The sequence below is a fragment of the Corylus avellana genome, chromosome ca7, assembly GCF_901000735.1.
Source record: "Corylus avellana chromosome ca7, CavTom2PMs-1.0".
Taxonomy (NCBI): Eukaryota; Viridiplantae; Streptophyta; class Magnoliopsida; order Fagales; family Betulaceae; genus Corylus; species Corylus avellana.
Genome location: NC_081547.1, coordinates 24,212,161 through 24,222,223, shown reverse-complemented (window position 1 = coordinate 24,222,223; position 10,063 = coordinate 24,212,161). Strand labels below are relative to the sequence as shown.

At 36.6% G+C, this 10,063-nt stretch overlaps 2 protein-coding genes across 2 annotated transcripts in view; both read right to left on the bottom strand.

Annotated features, from left to right (window-relative positions):
- Positions 1-5,002, bottom strand: part of LOC132186170 (NAC domain-containing protein 78-like) — a gene marked incomplete at its 5' end in the record, with an annotated part of 7,003 nt that extends 2,001 nt beyond the window's left edge. The window contains 4 exon segments of the mRNA XM_059600011.1: positions 3,886-4,003; positions 4,095-4,484; positions 4,581-4,858; positions 4,954-5,002. Coding sequence (XP_059455994.1) covers positions 3,886-4,003; positions 4,095-4,484; positions 4,581-4,858; positions 4,954-5,002 — 835 coding nt within the window.
- Positions 5,003-6,386: 1,384 nt separating this feature from the next.
- Positions 6,387-9,956, bottom strand: LOC132187587 (NAC domain-containing protein 53-like). Its single transcript, XM_059601941.1, has 6 exons — positions 9,607-9,956; positions 9,231-9,508; positions 8,903-9,109; positions 7,401-7,904; positions 7,191-7,308; positions 6,387-7,004 (listed from the first exon to the last, which is right to left on the bottom strand). Exons 1-6 carry the CDS (start codon positions 9,770-9,772, stop codon positions 6,580-6,582), a joined length of 1,698 nt encoding a protein of 565 aa, XP_059457924.1. The 5' UTR covers positions 9,773-9,956; the 3' UTR covers positions 6,387-6,579.
- Between the last annotated feature and the right edge of the window lie 107 nt (positions 9,957-10,063).

Below are 10,063 nucleotides of genomic sequence, written 5' to 3'. Positions count from 1 at the left end.
TCTAGAGGAGAGAGAAGAGAGCGTTTGGCTCTCTGTTTTCTAGCGATGGTTTTTATTTATACCTAATTCAAATTGTCTTTTCCTTCGGCTAGTCACTTATCATTTATTTATTGGTACATTGAGGACCTAAAAGAGTCTTAGAGTGTTATTTGCACACAAAAAATAATAATGTTTTTGTCTTACTGAGTTTTGAACTTAAGAGTTTTTTCAAAAAATTTATTTTTGAGTTTTATGTGGTTATCAATTTGAGTCTATAAACTTTTAATTTAAACAATTTATCACAACTTACAAGCCGTACCAAATCTATATTGGAATTTTACATTGAATTATAACCGATCTAATCATGCGTGCAATTTTCAATTAAAAAAGTAGAAATGAATGAAGAGAAAGAGAGAGAGATTTTCTTTTTTGTTTGTTGAATTGATGCCTCCTATCGTAATATAAAATTTTTAAGAAATGATTTAGTAGACTCTCATACGACTGACATACAACTATGATAATGTGACAGCGAATATCAGCCATTAATTTTTTATTTTTACAAGCCTTTGTTGATCCAAAGGTTAATTTTTACTAGCACATTATCATAGTTGTAAAACAGTCATATGAGAGTCTACTAAATAACATTACTCAAAATTCCAGGAATAAGCTAGCTCGGGCAAACAATTCCTTACTTTTCTTTCTTTTGGTAAGTTACTTCCCCCAGTAAACATAAACATAAACAAAATTTTTTATTTTTTGCAGGTACTAAGAAGTAAGAACCCAACAGATTTCAAAGCACATGGTCATCAGAAGTGAAGTTATACAACAAAAAGCAACACAGCCCTTTCAGGGAAAGGACTGATACAAAGGCCCAACACAGCCAGTACTACAAATGCATACAACATAACACCATAGGTAGACAATCCAACTAGCAGAGTCTAGTGGTACATAGATATCATCAAAATCAGACATGACAAAAATTTTAGCAGAGAAAAGAGAAGCACAGTTGCCATGCAAATTCATGCCGGTCATCACCTGTGCGCAAAAATGGGAAAACATTAGCAACTAGCAATAATAAGATAACCTTAATTACCACAACTTCTAGTCAAATGGACCTTACATTGAGTTCCCAAGTGTTTGAACAAGCAATCTATTAATCTCCGACTCAGATAAGTTACCCGGCAAAGTAACCTCTGAAAGAAAAAGAAAAAGAAAAAATATCAATTGAGAGCAATAATTGCATTGTCATTGGAAGTCCACCATACAGACAAACTGGCCAAAAAGAAGTATAATTAGGGTAAAACAATTTAAGCATATAAGTTAGCCCTCTTGATGCAACCAATGAAACTCCATAACCACACGCCAAACAATTTTAAAATCTTTCCCCATTGTCCACCAAATTGGCACAACCATGTCATTGAACCTATTACATCATGCCACGCAATCAATGTCCATATAGACAATACATTAACAGACAAGACGATGATACATGGCACACGATCAATCTTCATAACAATATTAAAATCATACTGTTACAGATAAAACTGTTATAACAAAATTGAGATGCACGCCACAAGATTCAAGCAATAAATATAGCTAACAATTTTATTATTATTATTATTTTAAAAAAAAGGCAAAAACAATTCACCACATACATAACATTTAGGCACATCACGTGGAGACAAGCCATACTACTGCAGATCAGTTCGAGACAAGAATTCCCTGTATGGTTACCGAGAAACACTCGAAAAATAAAATCCAGAAGATTCAAGAAGAAACTATCTCTTTTTACCAACAACAACCACTTTCCTTTGTAAAGCGTACAGCTTTTTATTTATCAATCTCTGCAGAATAATATACCCCAAACGTTTCTATTACAACATGGAGGAAGATTATTCAACTAATGGTCTTTCTTTCTAACATTTTCAACATGCAAATTGCAAAGTCCAACTAGAACAGATTAAATTCAACCAGTACAAACTGCATGGAGAGCCATTCCAAGCAGACGAGAATCACAGAAAGGGTGAAAAACCAGATACATAAAGAGATGCACAAAAATAAAATTATATGACTCGTTGACAATACATAATCAGTATCTTCTATAACAAAGGGGAAGCCAAATTCCAAAGTTAGTTATTCCTATGAACTCGTCTTGAACTCCATTCCCAAAAAACAGGTTGACTTATATCTCACTTCGCTTCTATTTGCTTACAAATCTTTCTAAAGAATTAGCTATATGGATCGATTGTGCAATGTCAATCCATTAAGAATTCAAAGGAACATACGCCAAACTAGATTTAAAGTAAACAAAATCCAAATAGTTGCTTGCAAGATTCTTCTTCTTCGTCTTAAAACTTAGAACAAACTCCTTTTCTTCCATAGAAAATACTTATAATATTTTATGTCCAAGAGTTTATCCATTAGGTCTCCAGTTTCAGACTCCAAGAATTTTTATTTTATCACAATAAGAACTTTTCTAGTAGTATAACTATCAAGTATGACACCTAGAACAGAATCAGATATGCACTGCTTTATGATTTTCAGATTCAACGTATTAGCTTTCTATCACTATCTACAATGTGCCTTCTGTTTTCAAGTACTAATGTCAGTGGGCTTTGGCGGCTATTCCTCCAAGGCTATGTCTACGCCCAATAAGCCAAGAGCTATCTAAGTAGAAAGAGTAGAGAGGTATTCAAAATTGTGGAAACTGCCTAAAATTATCATAATAATTCAATATCATCTAGAACATAATGTATGCAAGTAATGGATGGATGTTTAATTTTTACCAATTTACATGGATAATTAATTAAATAATCTGTAAATAATATGATCATACATAGTCACATAATTTCATAAAAATTAATATATGATAATATGATGCCATTTTAAATAGAACAATTATGCATTAAACTCAGAAAATACTAAGACATCTTCAGTAAAATTTTGATACCATAACTTACACGTTATGTTCGCGAAAAATGTGCCAAAAAAAAAAAAAAAATTCATTACAATACCCAAAATTGTTATGTGGGTTTCTCATTTGGGTCATAATTCAGATTTTTCAGATTTCCACATTAGAACTCAAAATTGTCATGTGGAAAACATTTGGGATCACTTTTCAATGATTAATCAATACTAGGGCTAGAACCTTTAAATATTAAAAACAAAAAAAACAAAAAACAAAAACAAAGTACATATATGTCTAATTATATAGCGTGGATTAATCACATTGGTTTATGACTTCCACAAGTTTTTGCAGCACGTGTGGTCTGTAGAATTAGACACACTTGTGGAAGTCATATACCGATGTGATTAATCCACGAGCACGATCACATAATTACCGTTAGTAGGCTTAATCTTCTTTCCTCTACTACTTCTCTCCTTAGGTGACCATTAACTATTAAGCCTTTTATTATAGGAGAATAGGGTTTTTCATATCCAGAAAGGAGAAGAAACCTAGCCTATATATAGAAATACTTATAAAGTCCTTCCCATTATAGACACTGCATTATTAAGAAAACAAGATCTATATATAATTTCACCACATCCTAAGCTGCCATAAGAATTATAATCTTGATGCAGCTAAGGTGCACCAAACTCTGACAAATATGAAGTGATCACTCAACTATATTAGTTTAATTAAACTAATTGAAGATGATTATAGACAGGACATTCAACCTATTTTTGCAAATCAAAATTCACAATCATGGAAGTCCAATTTACAGAAAAATATTGCAACGGAATGAGGTCATCATCAAAAGAGAAAGGACAACACGAGCCAAGTGCATACAAGTCTAAAGGGAGTATACTGATACTTTAAACTTCTATCAATGTTCTACATAATTATACACATGGAAATATCAAAAGGTAAGTTACTATACGTGATCAAATTAAGATAAATCCTACCTGATTCATCCGTTAAGGCCTTTGGGATATGCTTTGAAGAGGAAGCATCATTGCTTCCCTGTAACTTTGATAGACGTAGACTTTCTTTCGACAGTTGGTCAGCTTCCCCAATTTCATTCTATAATAGAGGAATAAGTTAATCAAAAAACTGCAATGCAAAATCCAAAATCATAAGCACAAGTCAGTGTATTTCAAAAGTAAAACTTTACCTTCTGGGTGACGGGTGTTTGGTGAGCGTTTTCAGTCCCAAAAAATTCAGAGGGATCAAAACCTTCAAAATTCATATCGCGAAGGTCATCTAAATTCAGGTACTTATCAGCAGGATCTTCTTCCATGAGGTTCAAAAGATAATCAGCATTCAGGTACTTATCAGCAGGATCTTCTTCCATGAGGTTCAAAAGATAATCAGCGTCAATACACAAGTCGTTTGCATCCATCCCATTTTCCTCTGGGATAGAGTTCTGGTCATGATGCAGCTCTGAAGTTTCACCATCACCAACCGCCACTTCCTCAGTGGCAGCCTCTTCACCGAACGACGCCTCCTCATTCTTGGGCCCCGTCCTACTCTTCTGAAAAATCTTACACAGTACAAGCGAGTCCTGCTCCCAACCCAAAATAACATTAATTCCAATACCATCATCAACCAAAAATATCCAAAACACAACAACAAAATATCAGCTGAATCAGAATCTTACTAGGGCAATTCCATTCTTCTCCAATTCCTTGTCAACGAGGCGGTACTCGTGCATGACCCAAGGTGTAGGAACCCCATGGCCAGGTCGGCCGGTGTAAAAAGTGAGGATTTTCTTCATCATCACAGTGCGCGAGTTGTGGCGGACCTTGCGGTCCTTCCCTGTGGACTTCCAGAAACCCTTCTCTGTGGTCCGATTGAACCTCGGACTCTTCCCATATTTTCTGCCCAGTGCACTGAAGAAATACGACTCTTGGTCCCCCATCTTTAACGTCGATTTACCTATACCCAAAATCAACAACTACACGATCTTTAAACCTGCATACACACATACAGAAACACAGAGAGAGAGAGAGAGAGAAGGAGAAGAGGGTTACGTGTGAGGTCCCAGGGCTCGGACTTGTAGACATCGACGACGTCGATCGGTTTGAGAGGGTTGCCGGAGACCCAGTTCTTGAGGTAGTAGTGGAGTTCAAGATCGTTCGGTTGGAATCGGAAGCCGGGTGGAAGTGAGGCCAAGTAATGGTCCATAGCATTCGAATAGCAGCGATCGACGAGAGAATTGTGGTTTGGCTTTAGATTTGAAGGTATAGGAAAGAAGAGAAACTTCCTGGCAAAGGAAGTTGAAGCTCGGCCGTACCATCTAAAATATCTCTCTTACAACACAAGTTATACATCTCATACAAAATATTATACGTATAACATTAAATAAATAATATCAATGTCCTGTACGGGAAACCTGAAAAGGATTTTGTTTTGCTCATGAATTTCAGACAAACTGTTTATGAAGCTCAGGAACAGGAGATATTAATTGTTTTCCCTTCAATGTAAATCTTTTTACTGGATTTTTTTTTTTTTTTTTGCGCTCCTATACACGTTACTGCTCATCATTTAAATTCAAGCAAATCATTTTGTTTTATTGATTTAAATCGAATTGCAGAATTGTATTATATTTTTCTGTGTTTAAAGGTTGTTTATAGGTTTACTCAAACGGTTTTGATATGTAATTAATTATGCTAATACATTATACATTTCAAATGAAGGAATAGTTCTTGCTCTTGAATTAATTATGCTAATACATTTCAAATACCGTGTTTATATATTTGGAAATAAAATCCTCTCAATTTCACTTAAAACAGGGATAAGTTATCTTATTATCAGGAATTTATTTTTTATATTATTTAACCGTATACATAACGTCACCTTGATGAAAATGTTACTACATTTAATCGAGCCTTTTTTTGAGGCGGCTTGTCTCAAAAAAAAAAAATTGGTGTTGAAAGTTCTTTTACGCGTCCAACTCTAGGGAAAGTAAAATCATCTTATGTGAGGCTTATATGTTTGAAAAAATAAAATTTTAAATCCTTTCAATTGGAAATATATATTGACAACGAGAATCATTAGCCAATCAAAACTAGAAAACATAGGATTGGCAGTCGGGATTTAGTATTTTATGATTAAACAATGAAGGACGGAGTTTCCATTACGCCATTAGAGAAGAATAGGAAAGCGCCATCACCATTTTTATTTTCTTATGGGTGAGGCCTCACTCTAGTAAACTACTCTCACGAGTCACGTCCGCGTAGATATCACGCCACATCCTCCACAATACAATTCTTCAAAACACTTCCAAAAAAAAAAAAAAAACAATTCTTCAAAAGTAAAAATAAAAAATACAATTAAACCCCTTGAGATTTAATAGTCCTATTAATATTTTCGGAGTTTACAATTTTTTTTAATCACATTGCATTAATCAAAAAAAAAAAAGAAAAAAAAAAGAAAAAAAAAACTAGATGTCGTCGATAAAAGCTACAGCAAGTGTAAATGCGTTTCATTCATCCTCAAGAAATATGGGTCAATTCAACAGACAAAACCCTAAGCGCGTCTACAGCATTTACGAAGCAGTACAATGAGGACAAGAATGCAATCTGTGATCACACAAGCAAATAAATATCTACTTTCTACACAATCACCCTGTCAAAGATAATTTATCTTAATAATCTTTAATGGCATTTAATTTTGGCCTTGTAGATGCAGCTTGCCATTTTGAAGCTCAGAGAAAGAACTAAGACCCAAAAGAACATTAAGAAGAACCAGCCCCGTGAAACTACAGATGCTGTCTTGCCGGTGTCGAAGCCAGCCATTGGCAGCGAAGTGGCAGCATTCATGTCGCCTTGTGACAACGTGAATGGTAGGATGAGATTGACATCAACATTCTTGCCAAGCATCGGGTCCATTCCATTGCCAGTTAAAGTCATGTTTCTTATCCTGACCATACCAGCAATGACATGAACAGAGCTGGAAGACTGTGCTGCAGTGTTTAACCGAAGAGCTGCTTCTTTTGCAGGGAACTCTGAAGCAAATGCGGGAGGAGCAGGGATGCTGCCCAACATGTCACTGGCTTGTTTGATGAATGGATTCTTAATATCTGCACCATAAATCCAACATCCAAATAAGTGGGGGAAACAAGACAAAAGTGCATACAAGCCTCAGGGGATTATTGATTTAAGTATCTGCTTCAAATTTTCTCTCTTTACGTACACCACATAGAAATACCAAAAAATTAAGTTACTAGAGGAGTTGCAATACTCGGTCTAATTGAGATAAATTCTACCTGATTTATATATTATGCCCTCTGGCTTTTGCTTTGAAGATGATGCATCATTGCTGCCATGTGCCTCTGCCAGATGTAGACTTTCCGTGGACACTTGGTCAGTTCCTCCATTCTCAAGCTGTTATAGAGTAATAAAGTTCATGAAAAGCTGCAATGCAAAATCCCAAATCACAAGTGCAAGCGAGTCTATTTCAAAAGCAAAACTTTTACCTTCTGAGTGAGTGGTGGTTGATCAGAAACTGGATTTTCAGTCCCCATAATTTCAGAGGGATCAAAACACATATACTGCAAGTTGTCATCATCTGCATTGAAGAATGTCAGATATTCATCAAGCATGTCAAAACCTGCAGGATCTGCCTCCACGGGGTTTGAAAGATCATTAGATTCAAGGTATAATCCATCACCCAATGGATGATTATCAGTAGCATTCAAGTAGGGCTCATCAACCGAATAATTGAGTTTTGCAGAATCCATGCCATTGCTTGGTTCAACAAAATATTCATCTTTGACTAGTTTTGTATCCATCCCATATTGCTCTGGTATATGAACCAACTCCTGGTCATGACGTAACTCAGAAGTTTCACCAAAGCCTATGACAGGCTTTTGATAATCTTCAATGAACTCCCCATAATTCTCAACATGGTTGCTGGTATCCCCATAATAGAAGTTCAATGAAGGGGGAGTAGTTTCAAATGGAATGCTTATCTCAAGATCCTGGAAAAGCAAAACATGTTTCAAAAATTAAGAGAATTCAGGTTATCTGAATTAATCAAGAACAAAAAAAATTAGATAAGACAAGGAGAGAAAAGGTGCAATAAGTATGACACTGTATAGACATCCTAATACCACTATGATGCTCGACATACTTGCATTAAAGGTATATCCATCATCAGGTTGAAGTCATATACTTGTATTAAAACTCAAAACATAAGTCAACTCGAATAAAAATATTGCAACTTTTGGAGGGAGGTAAAAAACCCATTGTCACGACAATCTGGAACATAAAGCTAAAAGAAATTCTGACTGCAACTATTCTACCTTAGATACCAAAACAAAAACAAAATTAGATCAGTTTCCTAAAAGTAGATAGATATTTTACCATCTAGAGATTTCTCTTTTGATTCTAAGTAGATGCATTTTACCATCTAGAAATTTCTCTTTTAATTTGAAGTAGATGCATCAGCATTTTTTTCCAAAACTTTATAAACTCAAGACAGAAATCAATACAAACTTGAAGAAAATTTTAAAATATAATTTTCACAATCTTGGGGTTAACTTAAACAAAAGATACTCCAGGAGTTTGAGGACAAGATAATTTCTTCTATGGAAGTCTCATCCTTCGAAAAAGAAATTCCATTATTGGAGCTCATATAGAAATTTAGAACGTAGCTAAATCATCCAGAACTCCTCTTCATATTTTAAGACCCATTTCAAATAATGGGCACCATAAAAGGTTTGTCCTTATAGCTTTCCCTAAAAACAGCGAAGGGAGCTCCAAAACTCAGCATTCTCATTTTGCTCCTAAAAGAACTTCACTTCGCACTCACTTTACACGCCTAACTAAAAGCTCCAACTAACTCCCTCGTCCCTATAATTTCTTGTGACCAATATATTCAAATTTGACAGCAAATTAACTAGAATCATTAATTAATCACATCACACCGCACAACAATTCTTTTAAAAAGAATTCAAGAACCAAACAGAGCACAAACCTGGTCAAGGTCCGCTGTTTCAACATATGCATCATCACCAGTCACCACTTCATCAACCGCTTCGTCAACCGCAGCCTCTTCACCCGTTAAGAAAGCTGACACATCCTCCTCCTCCCATTCTTCCTCAATGAGTGGCGCCCCATACTGCTCACCATTCTTGGGCCCCGTCCCACTCTTCTGAAAAATCCTACACAGCACAAACGCATCCTGCTCCCAACCAAAACGACATTAATTCCGAAACCCATAATCAACAAGAGTCTCCAAAAACACAAATTAAACTCTTAAGAAAGAAACAACAACAAAAATCAGAGTTGAATCACAATCTTACTATAACAATTCCGGCTTTCTCCAATTCCTCGTCGACAAGGCGGTACTCATGCATGACCCAATTGGTACGAGCGCCCCGGGGGGCCCGGCCCTTGTGATAAACGAGGGTCTTTTTCATCCCCACGGTGCGCGAGTAGTGGTGCACCGCGCGATCCTTCCCAGTCGTCTTCCAATAGCCCATCTCTGTTGCCCGATTGGTCCTCGAACTATTCCCATACTTCCTGTCCAACGCACTGAAAAAATACCACTCCAAATCCCTGCTCTTCAGCTTGGATTTGCCTAATCCCAACCACAACCCGCGAAAAACAACAAAAACTCAGCCTTTAAGCCTAAATAATACACACGTATAGCAATGTAGAAAATGAGAGAGGTTTTACTTGGGAGGTCCCAGGGCTCGCACTTGTAGATGTCAACAACGGAGATGGGGTCCAATCGGAAAGGCTTGCCGGCGATCTTACGCTTGAGGTAGAAGCGAACGAGTTCTTCATCTGTCGGGTGGAATCGGAACCCGGGAGCGAGTGATGTTGCAGAGTCACGGCCCATAGAATTCGAATCGTACTCGTCGATGTGGGGATTAGGATTAGGATTCAATTCCAACAGAAATGATCGATTAGGGTTAGGGTTTCAGACGATTGAAAGCAAGAGAGAGAGAGAGAGAGGGGAGAGAAGGAAGAGCCTTTCTTGCACAAGAAGTTCGGTAACATCTGAAGATGCAATTAACTCCCGAGACGAAAAAAGTATTTATAGCCTCGAGGTATTTCGGCGAAAGTGGTGTAGGAGGCTTTAGTGTTACCGCGCCAGTGATGGCATTAAATGTCACCCGCGGGGACACTA

Bases quoted from the DNA above. Each gene is read 5' to 3' on its own strand.
- LOC132187587 (XM_059601941.1), bottom strand. From the start codon at position 9,772: ATGGGCCGTGACTCTGCAACATCACTCGCTCCCGGGTTCCGATTCCAC. The intron at 7,309-7,400 runs GTAAAAGTTTTG...ACTCTATAACAG, and splicing joins AACCACCACTCACTCAGAAG to CTTGAGAATGGAGGAACTGA. The intron at 7,005-7,190 runs GTAGAATTTATC...TTTATGGTGCAG, and splicing joins GGGCATAATATATAAATCAG to ATATTAAGAATCCATTCATC.